Source organism: Rhinoderma darwinii, chromosome 6 (assembly GCF_050947455.1).
Source record: "Rhinoderma darwinii isolate aRhiDar2 chromosome 6, aRhiDar2.hap1, whole genome shotgun sequence".
Taxonomy (NCBI): Eukaryota; Metazoa; Chordata; class Amphibia; order Anura; family Rhinodermatidae; genus Rhinoderma; species Rhinoderma darwinii.
Genome location: NC_134692.1, coordinates 135,060,458 through 135,083,574, shown reverse-complemented (window position 1 = coordinate 135,083,574; position 23,117 = coordinate 135,060,458). Strand labels below are relative to the sequence as shown.

At 41.8% G+C, this 23,117-nt stretch overlaps 1 protein-coding gene across 1 annotated transcript in view; it reads left to right on the top strand.

Annotated features, from left to right (window-relative positions):
* CACNG3 (calcium voltage-gated channel auxiliary subunit gamma 3) overlaps positions 1-22,789 on the top strand; it is a 57,363-nt gene extending 34,574 nt beyond the window's left edge. The window contains exons 2-4 of the mRNA XM_075830513.1: positions 16,241-16,324; positions 20,048-20,188; positions 20,927-22,789. Coding sequence (XP_075686628.1) covers positions 16,241-16,324; positions 20,048-20,188; positions 20,927-21,444 — 743 coding nt within the window. The 3' untranslated portion in view covers positions 21,445-22,789. The remainder of the gene's footprint in view (positions 1-16,240; positions 16,325-20,047; positions 20,189-20,926) is intronic.
* The last annotated feature ends 328 nt before the right edge of the window (positions 22,790-23,117 follow it).

The window sequence follows — 23,117 nt, the reverse complement described above, 5'->3', positions numbered from 1 at the left end:
TGTAATCTCATTTGATTGCCAAAAGGTTAATAATAAAGGACATTCCCAAAATATGTGAAGTATGGATCCCAAATGGTTACAACCTCTCCAACATTGGGGCGATGCATCACTATATATTCTGGAAAGTTTATACGGAGTGAGATACCATCTATAGAATATTTTATAATATAATTCTTGATGATTAGTACAGGAAGAGGATTTAAGAGAGATGGAGAACGCTCTTAACCACTGGTCTCTTGAAAATTGGCCGTTCAGATCTCTATGCCATTTAGATATATGTGTTTGATTTTCAAAGGTAAGTGATTGGGAACCAATCCGATAAAACGTGTGAATACCTTTAATTGTTTTTAATTGGTTATTTAAGTACGTAGAAGCCGGCATAGGTAGGGAGAGTAATGGATATGGAATTTCTCTCATAATCGTTCTTATCTGCAGAAATTTGTAGAATTGAGTTTTATCTAGTTTGTATCTGAATGATAAGTCAGAGAAGCAACATAGATTATTTTCCACATATAGATCATCTATATATGTTAAGCCTGCGTTTATCCAGCTGTTTATGTCTAGATCTGGAAGAAAGTCATTCAAGATTTGGAATGGGATTTTCTCTATTTTGGTAGGCATATCAAGATGTTTATATTTAGTAAAATTGTTCCAAATTTGTAAAGTAGCGCGTACTGTAGATGTGGAGCCGTGTTCTGGCCTATATTTAATGGCTTTTGAGTACAATATATTGAGTGTGTTTGTTTTTTCTATGGGACCTGTTGGTCCTCTGAGAGATCTACTTTTTGTATAGTGGTTTTATGTGTATCCGGGGACCAGTAGTTCAACTGCATTGTTTGCCTTTGCTGTGAGTTTGTTCGGGTTTGTTCTGCTGCCAAGCTGTTGTCTTACCCTGCTGTGGGATAGTAGTCAGATAGGGTCAGTGAGTGCTGTAAATTATTTTTCACTTTTTATTTGCTAAATGCTTGCATGCTATTCATCTACCATCCACTCCATTTATGCTTCGTCTCCAACTTCTACAGCCCTTGGTGTACGCTTCCGTTCGTCCAGTGGGGAGTTACTTGTGCCTTTTGTTTTCTGTCAGTCTTGATGCGTACTTCACCCATGTGATAGCGATTGTCCGGTGTTTCGGTCTTGAGCACCACTAGCGGTGATCGTTCTCAGTTTAGATAGTTTTGTGAGAGTTGTAGATTGCATTTTTCTTTGAGGCCTAGATCTTCAGGGTCAGAGACTCAGAGAGTTGGAATTATTAAGACTCTGTTTCAAGGGGATACACAGTCTTGGGCTTTTAGTCTTAGGCCTGGGGATCCTGCATTTCTAAGTGTGGAGGTTTTCCTGTGAGCTTTGGGGGTTCTCGATGATGACCCTGATGGAGCTACTTCAGTGGCTGCTCATCTTCGAACTTTGAAACAGGGAGACAGGATAGTTGAGGAATATTCAGCAGAATTTAGATGGTGGGTCAAGCCTTATGTAGACATGTCCAGTAAAATGGACAATTTTATACCTTTGTCTGTTTTACCCTCTACTGATAAGCTGGCTACTCACTTTGTTCAACAAGTGATGAGACTTCATGGTATTCCGGAAAATATTGTATCTGACTGGGGTTCACAGTCTGTGACTAGATTTTGGAAGACCTTTTGTGCAAATTTAGGTATTGATTTGGGTTTCTCCACCGCCTATCATCCACAGACCAATGGTCAGACTGAGAGTGGACCAGACATTAGAGCAATATCTCTATGTTATGTTTCAGAACCACTTGATGATTGGGTCCAGTTATTGCAATGGACAGAGTTTGCTTATAACAATTCGTGTCATGTATCCACTAATGTCTTTCAGTTTTTCTGTAATTTTGGTTTTCACCCCAAGGCATCTTCATTTAGCGGCAGCGTGGGTTTTGACATTCGATTGCTCAGTCTGAGGATTAAGATGTTGAAGTCCGTGTGGAGTAAGGTCCATGGGGCTTTGGGCTCAGCTGCCTTTCTTGCTAAGCGCAAGTTTTATCACCACCGCAGGCCGCATAAGTTCAAAGTGGCAGATAGACGTGGTTATTCACAAAAAAAATCTGATTAAGACAACCATGTGGCAAGTTGGGGTCTAGATTTAATTCAGTTTCAGAAGTGCGATCTGTAGACCTCCTCCTGCTTTGGTCCATGGTCAGCCTGAGTATGTGGTCTAGAGGATCCTTGATTCTTAGTAGCATGGCAGACCACTCCATTTTCTTGTTGATTGACGGGGCTATGGCCTAGAGAAAAAGTCCAGGGTACTAACTAGAAACATCCATGCTGATAGATTGATAAGAGCCGTTCATACAGCCAATCTAAAACTGGATTTTGTTCATCATTTAGCTTTGCCTGGTTAATGAGGGCAGAGTACCTTTATTTGGCCTATATAAACTTCAGGCCCGGATTACTCAGGTGCTGATTATACTGTTTCTGGCATGTGCTAAACTCTTTCCAGATTCTTGTTTGTGACTTTGTTCCTTGTCTGTCTATGTGTTTGTTTTTCCTGTGGGTCCTGTTTGTCCTCTGAGAGATCTAGTTTTTATATAGTGGTTTTATGTGTATCCTGGGATCGGTAGTTCCACTGGTTTGTTTGCCTTTCCTGTGCATTTTATCTGCTGCCAAGCTGTTGTCTTACCCTACCTTCAGTGTTCGGTTCCGCTCGTCCAGCGATTGTCTGGTATTGCGGTCTTGAGCATCACCAGCGGCGTAGCAGATATGTACAATGTAATGAGTAGTGTTATGTACAATGTAATTAGTAGTACTATATACAGTGTCATGAGTAGAACAATGAGCTGCAATACCAAACACCACCTTCTGACAAGAGGGGTGCCTGTTCTGGAGAAAAGCAGACTCATTGTGTAATCTCAGACAACTCCTTTAAGCTCTATTCACATTAGCATAATGGCTTCCATTTTTACAGGGGCCATAACGTATATGACAGATTTGTTTTGCAACAGATTCTAATGGATCCTGACGGAGCCAATAGACTTATTTTGAGTTTAATTAAACCTGACGTAAAATAAATTACTGTATTGTGAACAGAGTCTTAGTCTCTATAGGGGCCAGGAGAACCGTAAAATTACTGGAACCCTACAGAGCTTGTCATTATTTAGACAGGTAGTGATAGGTAGTACAGATACAGATATGAAAAAAAGATTAATACAGTTGATCGTAGGGGTTCTTGGCAGCCGGACACTATTGATCAGCTCATGGTCAGGAGACCTGTTTTAGGGTGAGAAGTTGTAAAAAAAAAACAGACTGTCCTCCTTAAGTCTATTTTTTAACAAAGAATACACTATTTTAGAGAAACTTTTTTTTTGTCTCTGCAATGTACCATTCCTCTGTTGTTCCTCCTGGGAGTCACCATTCCCCTAGTCAATAGGGTGTGTCCCTACACAGTCTGACACTGTCAGCACTGACTGGATAGTGTAAGGCTGTGCAGGGACATGCCATATTGACAAGTGGAATGGTAATCCCCAATTTTCACTTAATTCACACATTTCCAGGAGGAACAACAGAGGAATAGTACAATTTAATTTCTAACAAAAGATGCCCCAGAATAATTTTTTTTATGGGGAATGTAGACATTTCAGGAACGCTAAGAGATGTGCTAAACAAAGTAGTTATAGGGTCTTCAAAGCTACATAACAATTAAAACACTTGAAAGTGATAAACTATACCACCATTAAATAATCACTATATAATAAATGTAATATACTTAAATCTCTGACTGCTCTCTCAGGTTTACACATCGGTGTCCTCGTGTACTCATGTATCATCATGACGCCCGCATATGTTCCACGGCTGCCCGCCATCCCTAATGTCTCATTCACAAGAGCCCATTAACACATTTTTAGGGACACAGGGCAGGATGCATGCGGCCTGTGAACACGCGTGACCTCCTGTCACATCAGTGTGAGATTTCCATAAAGCTGACGTATTAAAGCAAAGCTCCTTGTTTCAGAACTGTGACCTTTAAATGATTCAGCCACATTAGAGGATTTAAAATAAAATAACCCTGGGGCAACCTATGCTGGAAATTCAAGCTGTATCACTGTCGAGAGAGAGCCGGGTTATGGCGAGCACTTAGCAATGTATAGTTAACCCAGAGGTTGGGATGGTGCTGGTAGCAAAGGAAACGAGACCAATCACAATATTATACACAGGGGCGAAGCTAAAGGTGCAAGAATTCAGCTTGGGCCCCCTCTCCATCACCACCAGACCTCTGCGCGCGCCTATGCCCAGCCACCTTGTCCAACAGCCCCCATGGATGCCCCCACAGTATAATGCCCCTCTATAGCTCATTCCACAGTATAATGCCCTCCACACAGTATAATAGACCCCATACAGTATAATGCCCCCCATACAGTATAATGCCCCCCATACAGTATAATGACCCCCATAGATGTCCCATACAGTATAATGACCCCCATAGCTGTCCCATACAGTATAATGACCCCCATAGCTGTCCCATACAGTATAATGACCCTCATACAGTATAATGCCTCCCATACAGTATAATGACCCCCATAGCTGTCCCATACAGTATAATGCCCCTCATACAGTATAATGCCTCCCATACAGTATAATGACCCCCATAGCTGTCCCATACAGTATAATGACCCCCATAGCTGTCCCATACAGTATAATGACCCCCATAGCTGTCCCATACAGTATAATGCCCCTCATACAGTATAATGCCTCCCATACAGTATAATGACCCCCATAGCTGTCCCATACAGTATAAAGACCTCCATACAGTATAATGCTCCCACACAGTATAATGCCACCCATCGCTGCCCCATACAGTATAATGCTCTTATAGCTGCCCCCCTCTCATACCCAGTATAATGCCCCCATATGTGCCTAATAGACAATTATTAAAATAATTACTTACCTATCCCCGTTCCCATGATGTTATAGCCTGTGCTATAAGTGACTCGGCGCAGACAGGCGCGATGACGTCACTACATTGTTCCTGTCTGCGCCGAGCCGCTCATGGCTCACAGCACAGTGAATGCCGGAGCAAGGAGCCGCCAACTCCTTGCTCCTGCATTGAATTCATGCTTGAAATCTGCGTCCTGGGGAGCCAATATGTGGCAACGGGGGAACTGCAACGGTTGCGACCGCTATAGCTACGCCACTGATTATACATATACAGGACCGGTTTGATGTTGGATGGGTCCCAGTGCGGTACCTTTCACTGCCTCAATTTATATAGTATACAGTCATACAGTGTGCACATAGCCATACCATACAGTATCTTATTATAATGGTGCTCAAGTAACAGTGCCATACATTGCCCAAATAACACTTCTTATAAGACTCCTATATAGTGCTGCCACAACCATACACCATGCAAAAATAATATACTGTACCTATAATACCTACTGTGTATAGTGCCTAAGTAGTAGAGCCAATACCGCCATACAGTGCTCAAATAATACCACCATAAATAACAGCTCCATGCATAGAGGAATGAAAGCTGAGCTTGGATTGGCTGCTATGGGAAACAAGGACAGTTTTAACCCCTTACTGACATTTTCCCAGCAGTTTAACATCTTAGATGCCGCAACTATGGTAAAATAGCCCTTAGACATATATGGGGCCCTCTTTCTCCCCATTGCCCCCCTTCCCCCTGCATGTGACAATACACTGCAAAATATAAGTATTAGGTGTATTGTACAACCGATCTAACGATCACATGCTCAGATCCCCTAGTGGGAAAATATGTAAAATTAAATTACATTTTTAGGAACATCGGAAAATAAAAATATTAAAATGAAATATTTCACTGTAAAGTAATGTAAACAACTAAAAAAGTTAAAATAATTGGTATCACTGTGTCCGTAAAAGTCTGAACTATTCCAATATACCGTTATTTATCAGGCTCGTGAGGGCCGTAAAAAGAAAAACAAAGTCGCCAGAATTGCTGCTTTTTCGTCACCTTAACTCCCCAAATAGAAATAAAAAGTAATCACAAAGTTACATGCGCCCCAAAATGGTATTAATACAAACTACAGCATTAATGCTACAACTCGTCCCATAAAAAAAAAAAAGCCCTCATATTGCTATATCGCCAATTTTTTTTTAAAAGTTATGACTTTTGGAAGGCGGGGTGGAAAAAACAAAAATGAAAAAAAAAATGGCTGCGACGGGAAGGGGTTAATGCTAGACCGTTTTTAAAGATATCTTCCATTGTGTTTTAAGACTGAACCCTGAGTAACTAATAAGTTGAAAACATTTAATTGTAACCGGATTGAAACTCCGGGGCCCCAATGCAAAATCTGTACCGACCCCCCCACCACCATGTGCCACCTATAATATTGGCATCACCTTGTGTGGCAGAGGGGCCTGTGGGCCCCCTTAGGAACCAGGGCCCAGGTGCGATTGCTACCTCTGCATCCCTCAGTCTCCAGTTATTGCAAAACTACAACTCCCAAGGGCATCTTGGGAATTGTAGTCCTGCAACAGCTGGAGAGCCGCAGGTTGGAGACCACTGGCCTTTCGCTGTGCCCCGGTCCGGGTTTTAGTGGCATGCAGGCTGCATTTCATGACTTGATTGGTTGAGTCTGGATAAGCGGGCCGATGGGTAGTCCTGGAGTTGTCGGTCCTCGTGTGTATAGCTGTCAGGGTCTGTTTGTAGTTTGCATGCAAGAAAGATGCACAGGAGTCTTCCCTAATACATAGTGCCACCGCCACGGTTACTATGGAAACTGGCAGTCGTTACAGATGCAGCGTTAACTCCCCGCGCACTGACGGACTCGGCATATTTTAATTAATATTGTGATCTTTCCTCTCCGCTGGGTTGTTACCTGTCTCCTCTTAAATACTCGCCTGCGTGCCCTTTCATGTCGTGTTTCTCCGCTTTCGGTGACTGGAAGTAAGAAGCGGACCCCGGGCATTGTATTTTAACAATGAACAAGCAGGAGAGAGGAGACGCCGTTCTTTGTACCATCTCATACATGTTGAACCCAATTATACCCAGTACAATTCCCCTCAACAGTCATCTCTGCCATCACTAACAAACAGGACCTCAACAAGCGCGCCATGCCCTCGCTGTATCACCAAAGCCTACTCCGCCAGCTGAGACTCTTCAAAGTGTTAGGTAGCAAACCCGACTCCCAGATGAGAGCGATTCTCTCCAAAAATCTCAGATCCTGGAGTCATCAAGTAGCAAAAAATTATATTCAGCTGTATATACCAATATAGATAGGAAAACTGGGTGATAACTCTTCTCTATGTTATCATGGCAGTCATATTGGTTGTTACTCAGCTTTCCCAGGCTCCTGAAAAACAAATCAGCTTTGTAATGCAAGAATTTAGGAGTAAGGCATAGTTATTTTATGGAGGCACTGTTTATGGAGGCACTCTGACTGCCACTGTTATGTGGTCACTCTGGAAGGCACTGTTTGTGGGGGCACTTTTAGGCCGGGATTGATTTTTGAAGGCACTGTCTGACTGCCACTGTTTATGGAGGCACTCTGACTGCCACTGTTATGTGGTCACTCTGGTAGGCACTGTTTGTGGGGGCACTCTTTGGCTAGGAATGTTTTATGGGGACACTCTTAGGCAGGCACTGTTTATTGGAGCACTCTCTGACTACGATTCTTTTATTTGAGCACTCTTGGATTGCTATTGTTATGGGGGCACTCTATGGATGACACATTTATAAGGGCACTCTCAGACAGGCACTGTTTATAAATGCACTCTTTAGCTGGGAATGATTTATGAGAGCACTGTCTGTCTTTACCCCGACTAACACATCTTCTCCTATAGGAACCTATGCAAAATCAATGCATTCCGTGCTATATATGTTTCTTTGTGGGATCCATCTGCCCTGAAAACAGCTTAACTACATTATTCCATACAACATTTCAACGCATGCCCAATGGAGACTCAATGCGTTGTGTCACTGGGGCCCTACCTCTGCGTTTGGTGTATGCCAGTAGAGTTACTATAGAGTATACGGAGATTGCAGTTGCACTCAGGCTCTGGTGCCCAAAAAGCCTCTGCCCATAATGAGGAGACCTGTAATATCAATGACTGGTTATAGTTGGGGGCCTGTCACAGATTTTGCATTGGGGCGCAGGAGCTACAAGTTACGCCTCCAGTGTATGCGCAGGGAGCATTTCTGGCGCATACGCCGAATATAGATTTAAACCGCTATGTGAACATAGACTTATGGGGACACTTTGGCTGCCATTCTTTTATGTGGGCACTCTCTGGCTGCTGCTCTTTCATGTGGGCACTCTGGCTGCTACTCTTTTATGTGGGCACTCTTTGGCTGCTGCTCTTTCATGTGGGCACTCTCTGGCTGCCACTCTTTTATGTGGGCACTCTGTCTGCTACTCTTTTATGTGGGCACTCTGTCTGCTACTATTTTATGAGGGCACTCTCTGGATGCTACTCTTTTATGTGGCCACTCTCTGGCTGCTACTCTTTTAGGTGGGAACTCTCTGGCTGCTACTCTTTTAGGTGGGAACTCTCTGGCTGCCACTGTTTTATGTGGGCACTCTTTGGCTGCTACTCTTTTATGTGGGCACTCTCTGGCTGCTACTCTTTTATGTGGGCACTCTCTGGCTGCTACTCTTTTATGTGGGCACTCTCTGGCTGCTACTCTTTTATGTGGGCACTCTCTGGCTGCTACTCTTTTATGTGGGCACTCTCTGGCTGCTACTCTTTTATGTGGGCGCTCTCTGGTTGTTACTGTTTTATGTGGGAACTCTCTGGCTGCTACTCTTTTATGTGGGAACTCTGGCTGCTCCTCTTTTATGTTGGCACTCTCTGACTGGCACTGTGGATGTGGTCGCCCTTTCACCGAATATTCAGGTACGTTGACACTGTCAAAAATTAGTGCTTCGTCTGCCACTGTGGGGGCGTGGCTAGTATTTGAGGGTGGGGCTTATGTACAAAAGACTTTCGTGAGAGAAATTATAAAAAGTTGGCAAATACATGCCCAGAAATTGCATCCAGATCCTGTGAGAATGTGATTATAATGTGACTGTTGGAGGGAATCTGACAGTGTGGGATTCCCTATGATGGTCACATGAGGGACAACCCAAAGCAACAAGGGCTTGTCCCTATACTTGACGTTCATAAATGGCTCTGTACAGTTTTGTCTATGAAGAGGGTACTAGAAATACACTGATCTCCTGCAGAGACGGTCCTACAGATCAGCTCTAGTCTTACAAAGTGTTGCAGTTCCCACTTTTATTTTTTTATTTTAGAAATATTTTTTTCCCCCATTTGGTTCTTTCATTATATTTGATTGTAAATGGCTTCAAACCAGTGATCCCTTGATAACAAGTAATATCCGGATATCACTGTCATCATGGAGAAGTTCAATCACTATAAATGGAAATATGTCCTAGACCCTCCCACATCATGTAGCCACGCCTATTTAAAGGAATTGTTCGCTTTGCACAATCCCTTTTTCTTGACAATAAGCTTATCACGTGATTTCCTGCTCCTGGGACCCCCAGCGATCAGCTTTAATTTGTTGGGAAAGCCAGCAGCAAGTGTTCAATTCCCCTGCAGTGCCACCACAGGAGAAATTAAATATTACACAGCTCTCATTGAAATCAATATGCAGAGAAATGCCGGGTCCTCCAGGGCAAATAATCCTTGTGACTGCTCTATGGTTTAGCTAATAGATGAAGGAAATTCAGAATACCATGTTTGAAAATGGGTTTCTAAACCAGAAAAACCTGTTAAGCTCATTATTTTATAGGTTTTTCCATTTTTCTAATTTTCTAACAAACCTAATAACACTGAACTGCACCCAATAAGGTGCCAATCAATAAGCTAGATAATAGCTTGCCCCTACTGCTCAGCAGAAGGGTCACTAGATACTCCAGGAACCCTGATACAGAATCGGGTATCCCCCTCCCCCAACTCTCATGTGCTTCTTATAGTACTGGCATGCTTTTTGATCATTTTGTGTGGCAGATGGGCCACTGGGCTCCCTTAGGCATCAGAGCTCTGCTGCAACCTCTGCACCTCTATGAAGTTATGCCCCTCTCAGCCAAGACATGACTCACCTCCTTACAGCATTGCAAGTGGTGACGCTCACATCTTCTTGCCCTCTGACTGACACTGCTGAGGGCCATTTTCTAGGCACAGTTGTACCCATTAATAAGGCATCAACTACATGCTCTAATCTCAACGGCGCCTCCTGGGGGAAAGTTCCCTTTAACCCGTCACATTTCATGCTGCATATGTAATTTATATCTCTGCGGGACCAAGCAGGTGCCACAGTATCAGAATTTTTGGATTTTAAGAAAAAAATTGTTTTCTTGAATTACAAGCATCAAGAGGCCTGGCTATTTAGCATCGAATGTCCAGAATTTTTGCAGATTTTAGAGTTTATGTTAGGAGTGTTTTCTTAAGTGATCGGGCCAGATTGATGGCTGGGCGATCATGCAATGCCCTGCAGGTCTGGGCCCTATGCAACCCATTAGGCCACATCTCAGTGGAGAAGCTTGCCCACAATTCCAAAGACAGCGAGATGATCAGACATTGCCGGTAGGACGGTTTCAATAACCCTCCCTTGGAGGCCCACAGACGGGTCAGTCCATTGACTCCTGGTACAGTCTGCCCATCAAGCGCATGTAATCAGGAGTATTTTATGATTATCTGTCTCCATTGATGTCTTGTATGCCATACATAACAAGTGCACTGAGACCTGCTCAGTCTCCTCTCTACCTTTCTGCATTGAGGGCACAATTAGAGGGGAGATGAGAGGCACCGATGCTTGGTGACATGCCTCCCGGAGCTACTACAGCATCTGCAGATCAAGTAATGGTTGCAGCGATATGAGGGAGCCACGTTCTGTGATATGCCATTTATATTGGTCTGCAAAGCTATTTAGCTAATGGCAAAAAGGTACAGTTCATGTCTGAGCTTCTCACCGACATGAAGACAAAGTCGATTGCTGAAATGCATATTGATGAGATACTTTTTAATGGATATAATGGTTATAAAATGGCAAAAAATAATAAGAAGAATATAAAAATACAGGTGGGATAGATAGATAGATAGATAGATAGATAGATAGATAGATAGATAGATAGATAGATAGATAGATAGATAGATAGATAGATAGATAGATAGATAGATAGATAGATAGATAGATAGATAGATAGATAGATAGATATGAGATAGATATGAGATAGATAGATAGATAGATAGATAGATAGATAGATAGATAGATAGATAGATAGATAGATAGATAGATAGATAGATAGATAGATAGATAGATAGATAGATAATAGATAGATAGATAGATAGATAGATAGATAGATAGATAGATAGATAGATAGATAGATAGATAGATAGATAGATAGATAGATAGATAGATAGATATGAGATAGATAGATAGATAGATAGATAGATAGATAGATAGATAGATAGATAGATAGATAGATAGATAGATAGATAGATAGATAGATAGATAGATAGATAGATAGATATGAGATAGATAGATAGATAGATAGATAGATATGAGATAGATAGATAGATAGATAGATAGATAGATAGATATGAGATAGATAGATAGATAGATAGATAGATAGATAGATAGATAGATAGATAGATAGATAGATAGATAGATAGATAGATATGAGATAGATAGATAGATAGATAGATAGATAGATAGATAGATAGATAGATAGATAGATAGATAGATAGATAGATAGATAGATAGATAGATAGAAACGTCTTTGTATACATTACTTTTACCTATATAAACTGTTACTCTACTATCACCACAGACCAGTGATTTGCAGCATGTGGTGCGTGAAGAGATTATACAAGTAGTGACACTTCAGTTATTATCTGTGGGCACCGATCATAATTCCACACACAGATGTAGCAGCGGCCGCACAAGGTAAACACTTCCTCTTAATACAACAAAATGCGGGGGACTCGGAAATTCTGTCTGGTTCATTACGTTTGCCCTTCCCTCTGGCAAAGAATCGATTTTCCTCTCTTCCTCCCTCATACACAATGGAAGGTGCCCACATACTCTAATACTGGTGTGATCATGTGTGTTAACCATTCCCACCCCAGTAATGCGGTGTTACAGTAGGAAGCTTAATGATATTTGGATCACATTTTTCTGAAATGGTTGCTAGAATTTTCCACGCTTCATTCATGACTTCACAATTTTTGCTGTTTAAATATACATATAATGTTGAGTAATTTTGCAAATACTTTGAATATATTATACTCCATTTACATCCAGAGCTGCATTCAGGACACTCTGCATGACCTGACATATCACTGCTGCTCCCAAATGGCTCAATGTCTGTACAGAGCAGTGGCCCCAAACTTGTGTCTCTCTAGCTGTTGTGAAACTATAACTACCAACATGCCCTGTGCAGTAAGGGGTGTGTCTGACAACACAGTGCTGACAGATTCCAAGTGGCAGACAACAGAATTTTTTTTTCAGCCCGAATATTACTGCCATATAAAACATGATATATATCAACAATTATCTTTAACCATAGTAACTATAGAAGCTTTCCTCATTCCGTCAATAGGCAGCACCAGATCTAACTTTCCCAGAAGGTGTACTTACTTATGTGTGGGTTCTTTATGCTGAATGCTTTTGTCCTTAGAGTACCACTGTCTTGTATAGAACATTTTTATATGTCTCTTGTATGGGTGCTGTCTGTTTGCTATGTGTTACTATTTAGGTACCCACAGTTTGGGTCCTATGGGGAATATGGAGAGGGCAAAGTACAAACTCCCACAGTGTGCCAAGGAGGGTAAGGCTGGCTCTTGTTTTGGACACTACCCACATAATTTTATATCTCATTTTTAGTTTGCTAGTTACTTATTGTAATGTATGAGTATCATCTCAACCACTTACTACCATCTGTGAAACTTCTCTCGTGCTGCACCTGTTCTCTGGACTAACTATTTACGCACACAACTCCTCCCTGCTTTCCTTTACACCTCGACAGTCCTCACATCACAATCCACTATGTACAGACAGTGGTAGGGTGACCGGCTCATACATCATTACATATATTTTCCTCATTGTGATTGGTCTACTGCACAGGATTAGTATATTGTATCTATTGCGTCACTACCCTCATCTCCAGTGAGGGCAGTGACACAGATCCAGCCCTAGATTGTAAGCTCTTCTGGACAGGGTTCTGCTCTACTTTTGTTTCATTGCTAATAGAAATTTGATGTTTTTTCATATTTTTCGTTTTATTTACTTCTTTGTATGATTTTTAGAGCTGCAGAATATGTTGTCAGGGAATAGAGACAAGAGTTTGTATAGTTCCAGCTGGAGCTCCAGAGGTTGAGGTCTACTGCTTCATCCAGACATTGAGTCCGCTTGTTAGGTCGATCTTAGAATTAATAGTCTAGCTAAAAAGAGTTGGGGTAGGGAAACATATAGGTGCCACCTTTAAGCTAATTCCAGAACAGTGATTGAAGAGAAGCTTTGTGGCAGATTACCTTCAACTTGAAGTGGTGCCCTTTATAGTTAAACTTGGAAGCTTAAAGAGGCTCTGTCACCAGATTTTGCAACCCCTATCTGCTATTGCAGCAGATCGGCGCTGCAATGTAGATTACAGTAACGTTTTTATTTTTAAAAAACGAGCATTTTTGGCCAAGTTATGACCATTTTTGTATTTATGCAAATGAGGCTTGCAAAAGTACAAGTGGGCGTGTTGAAAAGTAAAAGTACAACTGGGCGTGTATTATGTGCGTACATCGGGGCGTTTTTACTACTTTTACTAGCTGGGCGTTCTGACGAGAAGTATCATCCACTTCTCTTCACAACGCCCAGCTTCTGGCAGTGCAGACACAGCCGTGTTTTCTGGAGAGATCACGCTGTGACGTCACTCACTTCCTGCCCCAGGTCCTGCATCGTGTCGGCCACATCGGCACCAGAGGCTACAGTTGATTCTGCAGCAGCATCAGTGTTTGCAGGCAAGTAGCTACATCGACTTACCTGCAAACGCCGATGCTGCTGCAGAATCAACTGTAGCCTCTGGTGCCGATGTGTCCTCGCTCGTCCGACACGATGCAGGACCTGGGGCAGGAAGTGAGTGACGTCACAGCGTGATCTCTCGAGAACACGCTGTGTCTGCACTGCCAGAAGCTGGGCGTTCTGAAGAGAAGTGGATGATACTTCTCGTCAGAACGCCCAGCTAGTAAAAGTAGTAAACACGCCCCGATGTACGCACATAATACACGCCCACTTGTACTTTTACTTTAAACACGCCCACTTGGACTTTTGCAAGCCTCATTTGCATAAATACAAAAATGTTCATAACTTGGCAAAAATGCTCGTTTTTTTAAAAATAAAAACGTTACTGTAATCTACATTGCAGCGCCTATCTGCTGCAATAGCAGATAGGGGTTGCAAAATCTGGTGACAGAGCCTCTTTAAAGTGATGTCCTCTCCAAGGTAATTCCTGAAAAAGGTAGAGGAAGGGGACGTCCTGAGAGAGTGATGAGTCCAGAAGAGAAAGATGTTGCCTTTGGGTAGGTTCCCGGAGATTAGTTCGGAAAGAACCATGGAGGAACCTGGCTGGTGAGAACTTTGTATGGTTCTTCTGGTGTTTTGTAGCCGATGGAGGTGTTAGGTCAACCGGAGCAAAATGTAACCAATACAGCAAGCCATATGGAGCTCAAAGGGTAAATTTTACATATCCATATAGAAAGCATATTGGTACTCAGCCTCAGATATGCCAAGAGTTTGTATTTGTAAGATCTCAAAGGTTCACTTCTCAAGGAGTATTACACTCAGATAGTGAGAATTTCTTTATACGGATGACCAGGTGGACCATCTATGACATAGTCTTTCCAAGTCCTTATGTTGTCATGATCAGACCAGAGGAGTCCCAGAGATCACTATATCACTGGACCCCAAGATTTGGTTGGAGTGGGCGATTGCCCCTAGACACAAATGTATTTTACATAAGTAGGTCAACAATGGTTGAGGAACTTTGTGTTTCATGTCTCAGTATTGGGTACAAGGAGGTTCTGGGGCCGACAAGGAACCCAGTTGGAAATAAGGTAAAGAAAATAACATAAAGTATGTATATAATGTAAGAGCAATCCAAGATGTTACGCCCTGTGCTGCTGAGAGTTGACCACTCCTTAGAATAGTAGGGTAGGACGTAAAGTTGTGACATCAGTAAAAAGAGTTAAAGAGGCTGTCACCACATTATAAGTGGCCCGTCTTGTACATAATGTGATCGACGCTGTAATGTAGATTACAGCAGTGCTTTTTATTTAGAAAAACGATAATTTTTTACAGAGTTATGACCTATTTTAGCTTTATGCTAATGAGTTTCTTAATGGACAACTGGGCGTGTTTTACTTTTTGGCCAAGTGGGCGTTGTGGAGAGAAGTGTATGATGCTGACCAATCAGTGACCAATCAGCGTCATACACTTCTCCACATTCATTTACACAGCAGATAGCGAAATAGCTAGATCACTATGTGCAGCCACATAAACACACTATAACGTTACTCAAGTGTCCTGACAGTGAATATACGTTACCTCCAGCCAGGACGTGATGTCTATTCAGAATCCTGACACTTCTGTAGCGTCTGTGTGATATTCACAGCAAGGCAAGCGTAATCTCGTTTTAAATGACAGGTTACATCGTAATCTTGCGAGATTACGCTTCCCTTGCTGAAAATCTCACACAGACGCTACAGAAGTGTCAGGATTGTGAAAAGACATCACGTCCTGGCTGGCGGTAATGTATATTCACTGTCAGGACACTGCAGTAATGTTATAGTGTGTGTATGAGGCTGCACATAGTGATGTAATAAGATCACTATATGCTGTGTAAATGAATGGAGAGAAGTGTATGACGCTGATTGGTCACTGATTGGTCAGCGTCATACACTCCTCTGTACAACGCCCACTTGGTCAAAAAGTAAAACACGCCCAGTTGTCCATTAATAAACTCATTAGAATAAAGCTAAAATAGGTCATAACTCCGTAAAAAATAATCGTTTTTCTAAATAAAAAAACACTGCTGTAATCTATATCACAGTGCCGATCACATTATGTACAATATAGGCCACTTATAATGTGGTGACAGAGCCTCTTTAAGTAAAAGATCACGTCTGTGTTGTCTTTCTCCACTTTAATCCCTTGAAGGACCCTTCATTTTTGAAGAGAGCGTTTTAAGTCCCAATATTATTTTGGCAGAGTCACTGCTTTTGTGTAACTAGTTATCTCTCTCCCGCAGGAGCCTTCAGAGGAATGTGCAAGAAAATTGATCATTTTCCGGAGGACGCAGATTATGAGCAGGACACGGCAGAGTATTTACTACGTAAGGACTTTACCTCAAGTGATCTCACTGTCTGCTGTTCAACCTCAATACACTATTCACGGTCAACTAATACATCCTCAGCAATTTCTCTACTGACAGAAGAGTGGCAGAGAATGGAGGAACGTGAAGGTGGTGGGTGGAAGGGCATAGCCAGCCACAAACATCTAGACATAACTACTAGGAGAACTGGTCTTTGTGCCAATGCACATGGACTGTGTACAAATAGGATGGTCCCACCGTATGAAGGTGGGTCTTAGTTTAGATATAAATTACACATACTAGATTAGAGGACACTGGCCTGCTAAAAAGATGAGAAGCCATCTTCACCCCTAGTGCCATCAGAGGAGGTCCATGCTACGTGGCCTTTCACAATCTCCTGTGGCAGGATCAATAATTCCCGGGCAAAAGCAGATATAAAGGCATTGACCATTGATATTGTGGTCAAGTTACAGTCAACTGCATCTTGCCCAGGACTTTGCCTGGCATTGGGTTGCACATATTTCAATGCATACTTATGGGTATAAAGGTTGGGTGACCATCACGTGGAATCAGCCATAAGTAATCAGATATATCTGGAATATTGATCTCCTGGTTCGTATTCTCTCTCTCTCCTTGCTTGCTGAGTGGGTGGGTTCTTCGTAGTGTGATGTCTGAGCTGTGATGTGTGCTCTAAACCAATCAGATGTCTTCCCCTTGCTGTTTCCCCTTCCCCTGTCTCCCTTGTGCTGTTTTACAGGAAAAACTGCAGCTGCATCCCCCTCCTCTCCTCTTCTCCCAAGCTATTATTTACTTTTGTACACTAGAGAGATTTTTTTAAAGGGTGACTAAGCATACAACAAACTTCTGACATATCATAGTGACATGTCAGAAGTTTTGATCGCTGGGGGTCCGAGCACTGAGACCCCACCAATCGCTAAAACGAATCGGCAGAAGCGCTCGGGTGAGCGCTGAGCCACTTAATTTCTGTTCGGCTTTTCACCGCTACATGGGCTTTCCAAGAAAAGCCAAACAGAAATTAAGCGGCTCAGCGCTCACCCGAGCGCTTCTGCTGATTCGTTTTAGCGATTGGTGGGAGTCTCAGTGCTCAGACCCCCAGCGATCAAAACTTCTGACATGTCACTATGACATGTCAGAAGTTTGTTGAACGTTTAGTTACCCTATAAAGGTCTTTTACGGGACATTTATATTGATGATCTTTCCTTAGAATAGGTCATCAATATCAGATCGGTGGCCGTCCGACTCCCTAGGCCATTAATATAAAAGTCCTGGAAAACCCTTTAAGGACTGAGGAGCAGTTTTATATATTCACATGTACTAGTGATTTATGCAACCAAAATATAAGTAGGTACTAACTGGAGATACTAATATGTCTTTTTTTTAAATTCTACACTTCACTGGTCTATGAAGGCTTGTAAGGTATAATAGGTAAATATCCAAGACTAATGTCCCAGGAGCTGATCAGTTATCACACTATCACAAAAAATGTAAAAAAAAAGGAGCAACCTATAAATATCAAAGAGCAAGAAATCATGTGATAATGCACAAGGGGAGGAGGGGGCTAAAATGCAGTTAGGAACCACCTGTACCCCTTCTAGAGCAATATAATAAATTTAGGCCTCATGCACACGACCATATTTTTGCGGCTGCAATTTATCCGCATTGTGCGGATTAATTCCGAACCTATTGTTTTCTATGGCCCCATGCACACAACTGTGATTACACGGATCGGTGCAGGCGCGGCAAATCTGGACCCCAAAAATGTAGGTCAAGTCATTTTATGGTGCGGATTTGTGGATTCACCAACACTGGTGAATTGTTGTGGATCCGTGAGTACGGATGACACACGGATTCACAACAAGGGTTTTTTGCGGTCCAACGGACCCGTGGTGTTGGGGACCGCGAAACCAATGTGGCCGTGTGCATGAGGCCTTATTATTGCAGATCTATTAAGGCAAAGATTCAACTTGCTACCCCAGCCCTGTGTCTAAATACCCTAGCCAAGGCAGAGCGGCTTGTTGGCACCCAGCATCCAGGGCACATGCCCCGTCAGCCCCCTTTCCCCTGGCTACACCCCTGTATATACTTCACGTCTTCTGTTCCTTTAAATACAGCCGTGGTCACATTATGGCCACATGACAGCCCCCCGGAGATGTGTGCATTTTAATTGTGCAAGGATGACTGATTAATATGGCAGTGAGGACATTGTACATTAATATTCAGATCAATCCTCCTCTGTCGCTATTGAATTGCCTACATTTAAATAAAACCAAGCAAAACAGACAACTCGCTCCCGAGCTCAGCCACCCAGCGGTCAATAATCAGTGACATCCATGTCAATGTAGCTCGCCGGTCGCGAGCCAATCCTATGCGCGCTCTATGTGCCCCGAGCTAGCCGGCTGATCGGAACAAGATGCTCGCTGGGATTCTGTATAAATAAAGATACTCTGTAACAAGTTTCTTGCAATCTGGATGCCCTGGGCATTTCTCGGCCTGGGTAGATAGCTTTTTATTTATTGAGAGACAGACGTCTATTTTTCTTTGTGTCTTTTTATACCCTGGGAACTTTGAACCTGTTCTCTTTCATTAGAGATAGCATAGAAGTAGATACACAATTGTTACAGTGGGAAAAAAAAAGAAAAACCTGCAAGAACAGACCGCCGGCAGGTAGCACATTCACAGCTGGAAAACGTTAATCAAAGAGACGGGGCTCTTATCCCTGTCACCCAGGTGAACGATGGAATTCTCAGAAGAATCTTCTGTTTTGTAGTGGAAGTGCAATTAAAGGGCAAGTGCACCCATTTCATGATTGTAACAACCAGTATCTAAATACTTAGGAGAAAGACAAGATGATAGATAGATAGATAGATAGATAGATAGATAGATAGATAGATAGATAGATAGATAGATAGATAGATAGATAGATAGATAGATAGATAGATAGATAGATAGATAGATAGATAGATAGAAAAGATGATGATAGATAGATAGATAGATAGATAGATAGATAGATAGATAGATAGATAGATAGATAGATAGATAGATAGATAGATAGATAGATAGATAGATCTTCACCTAAAATACCTCTATACATGAAATCAAGGGTATAAATAACACAGGGACATCCCCTACAACTTCTGTCAGCCCAAGATTATGACAAGCCTAAAGCTCAAGCAGGTTATCTCCATTAGTTTCTTCATAGATGGTGAGGAGTAGCCACGTCTACCCTTCTCCATCGGTATTGGACAGGTGCACATTTCGGTACAGTGTATCAGAGCTCTACCTTGTAATGAGCACTGTCTGCACCTGTGTCATTTGGTCATGATCAGGGCATTTTGTCAGCCGCTGGGTGTACACCAAAATCTTTCCATTCACAGACCATAAGCAGAGATCCTAAATATTTGCCATGTGGAAATTCTATTAGCTGATCCTTAACAAGACACTAACATCTACTGCATTATAATCACCAGTAAATGTTGACAAAGAAACGTTCGTCCTCTTTTAATAAGGAGCAACCGAGGCGCTTTTTAATGTCATGCAAATTTGCTGACAGATGGATCTAGACTTTATGGTGGTCTTAGAGGATGGACATGTGATGGCAATTTTATCAAGATCTGCTGACAATCTAATCCCTATGGTTTAACTGGCAGGTTTTGGCTGATAGTTTGTGATATTGCTCTATTTTTTGGTCTTTGTATGACTATTTATCTCCACTCTCTCATTTAGGTGCGGTACGAGCTTCCAGCATCTTCCCGATCGTCAGTGTTGGTCTTCTATTCTTAGGGGGTCTTTGTGTTGCAGCCAGCGAGTTTTATAAAAATAAGCACAATGTTATTCTCAGCGCAGGGATCTTCTTTGTCTCTGCAGGTGAGTATATCAATTCCAGTGTGATCTATTATTCAAAACGTGTACCTATATATACAGTGTGTGTATATGTATATATATATGTATATATATATATATATATATGTATATATATATATAAAATTATTATTATTATTTTTAATTTATAAATATATATTTTTTTTTATTTAGGTAAAAAATGTAGTGCTGATTTATTTCCTAATATATCTTAAGAGCAATCGGAGTGCGATTTTTCTGTTAAAGATCTAGCAATCCCCTGCACAGACCTAAAGTTAAAAAAAATTCTTGCTGCCTGCAGTCACCACTAGGGGGAGCTTACTGAAGACACATCTTCCATTGAACTTAATAATAAATCTGTAACTCAATGGCAGTCCCTTATGGGCACAGGCATATTTGGCATTCGCATCACATGAATCCCGAATACAGTAGTAATGCATTTCAATGGGGCCATGCACACTGCCATATAAGAACGCGGTTCGAGATATGACACGGGAAAATAATGCAGTCAATAAGATGGTCCCATATTGTGCACTATATCATGGGTTGTAATGCGCACAGACCTTAGGTCCTATTAGGAGTACAAATAGGCTGTACTGAGTCCAACAGAGAGACATGAGCCGCCTGGTGTCTGGTAGTAAAATATTGTTACTGTTAAGACCCACGCTATGAATGTTTTTGGATTTTTGTGGTACTTTTTTGCATTATAAAAAACAATCCCCTTATAACTCTTTTCTGTTTCAGGCTTAAGCAACATTATTGGAATAATTGTCTACATTTCTGCCAATGCCGGAGACCCTGGCCAGAGTGACTCCAAGAAGAGTAACTATTCTTATGGTTGGTCCTTTTATTTCGGGGCTCTGTCTTTCATCATTGCCGAAATGGTTGGAGTTTTAGCCGTACACATGTTTATTGAAAAGCATCGGCAAATAAGAGCTAAATCCCATTCTGACCTCTTCAAGAAATCTGCCTTTACCCGGATACCAAGCTACCGGTATCGATTCCGCAGACGTTCCAGCTCCCGTTCTACAGAGCCTCGCTCTAGAGACCCTTCCCCGGTAGGCAAAAGTTTCAACGCTATTCCCACCAGCGATATCTCCCTCTACACATTAACCGCCCGAGACCCTACCAAGATGACTGTTGGTTCTTTACTGAATTCTGAAAGGGAGCATAACTTTCTTCAAGTTCACAACTCCATCCCCAAAGACTACAAGGAGTCCTTACACAACAATCCTTCCAACAGGCGCACTACACCAGTCTGAGGCCTATGTTACAGGCGAAATGTGACCTAAACAAAAATAAATATGGTGGCAACCGGAGACGGTCACAGAGCTGTTTACTCTTTACATGTTATTTCATTAAAACCACAAACCACAAAGCTGCAGGATCAAAAATAATTACACAATACGTGTCACTTCCTGTTTGGGATGTCACTTCCTGTACGGAATGTTACAACAATCTCGGGATCTAAGCACAGAGCCTCTATGATGACCTGTATGTTGTAACTAATGACCTGTAGTATGTTGGGAAGACTGCCTACAGTATGTTATATAAGTGTTTGTGTTTTAGGGCGACATAGGAACATTTTTTAAGAATCTATTGGTATGTTTTGAAGGTACCTTATACATCTACCATGAAATCTACTCTTTCGAAGGGGGACATCGAGGTTCTAAAGGGTAGAGCTTGGACATCAAGACAACCCTCCAAGCTATGAGAAAGTTCAATGTGATAGATAGTTGTGCATAATTTATGCTGTTTTATGGGGAATTCTGCAGAAAAACCGAAAAGGAATGGGATAAATCACCAAAAAAGGTTTTTCCTAAATTGCTTACTTTTTGAGAGGTTGAACCGGGACTATAAAATATCCTCCTAATGATTGTATAGCCAAATTTTTGAGAAAGAGATGAGTCGCGGTGAATGGCACTGCATGAGGGAGTGTGTAGTGCCTGTCTAGAATATATTATTATGTATCTTAGAGGTACAAAAATACACGATGATGCAAGCGTGAAGAATCCTACAATACGTTGCACAATTGGTGCTATCAATATTCAAAATTCCATTTATTTTCTTAAACCCAAAAAGAAAAAAAAGAAAATAACTGCGCTGAGAAATGTAATGATAGGAGATCTCCCCCACGCAACTTTTGAAAGGGTTTTAAAGTGCTGTTTTGACAAGTGTGGGGGTGGCGCAGATAAAAACTTGCCGGGCCAATCAGAGTGCGTAGAACGCACGTCAACAATTTTTGTGAAGGTCTTCAGACAGAAGTTTGATTGGAGAACACATCGAAATGGAATCGAGACTTTGTCAGCAGAAGGTGGATCATACATGTTCCTCAGATGTTTGTAGTCCTAATACATGGTAGTGAAGTTTAACAAATTGGATGTATACAAAATCACAGACAATAAAGGACCATGGCGTGTGCAATGGCTTCTAATGGATGTCAAGTAGACTTGGAACGTATATACATTTCCATGGAACATGTGAATTTACAAAGCAGATCTCCAGTATAATTACAGCTATGAGTGGGCGAGATTCCTGGTTGGGCTCCAAGTCAACATTCCAATATTTTTTGGTTATATAACTAATTATAATAAATAATAGCAAACATTTTGGTTTGATTATTTGATATAAAGTGCACAGAAGAAGAAGAATATGGCCGTCCTTTCGTGGCCTACACCAACTTTCACGATATCTGTAACCTGTGCCTCATGATTTAAAGGTGTTATCCTTAGGATAGGCCATCAATGTCTGATCTGTGGAGGTCTAAAGGCTGAGACCCCCATTAGTCAGCCTGATGTAGGCGCTGTGGCGCTCCTGCGAGCACCATGTCCCTTCATCTTTATGAGCCAAGGTGCCTGATGATTTTTCGGTGAAGTTGGGGAACCCATAAGTAAAGCTAATCACAGTTGATCCACCGAATTATCTATTATGATGG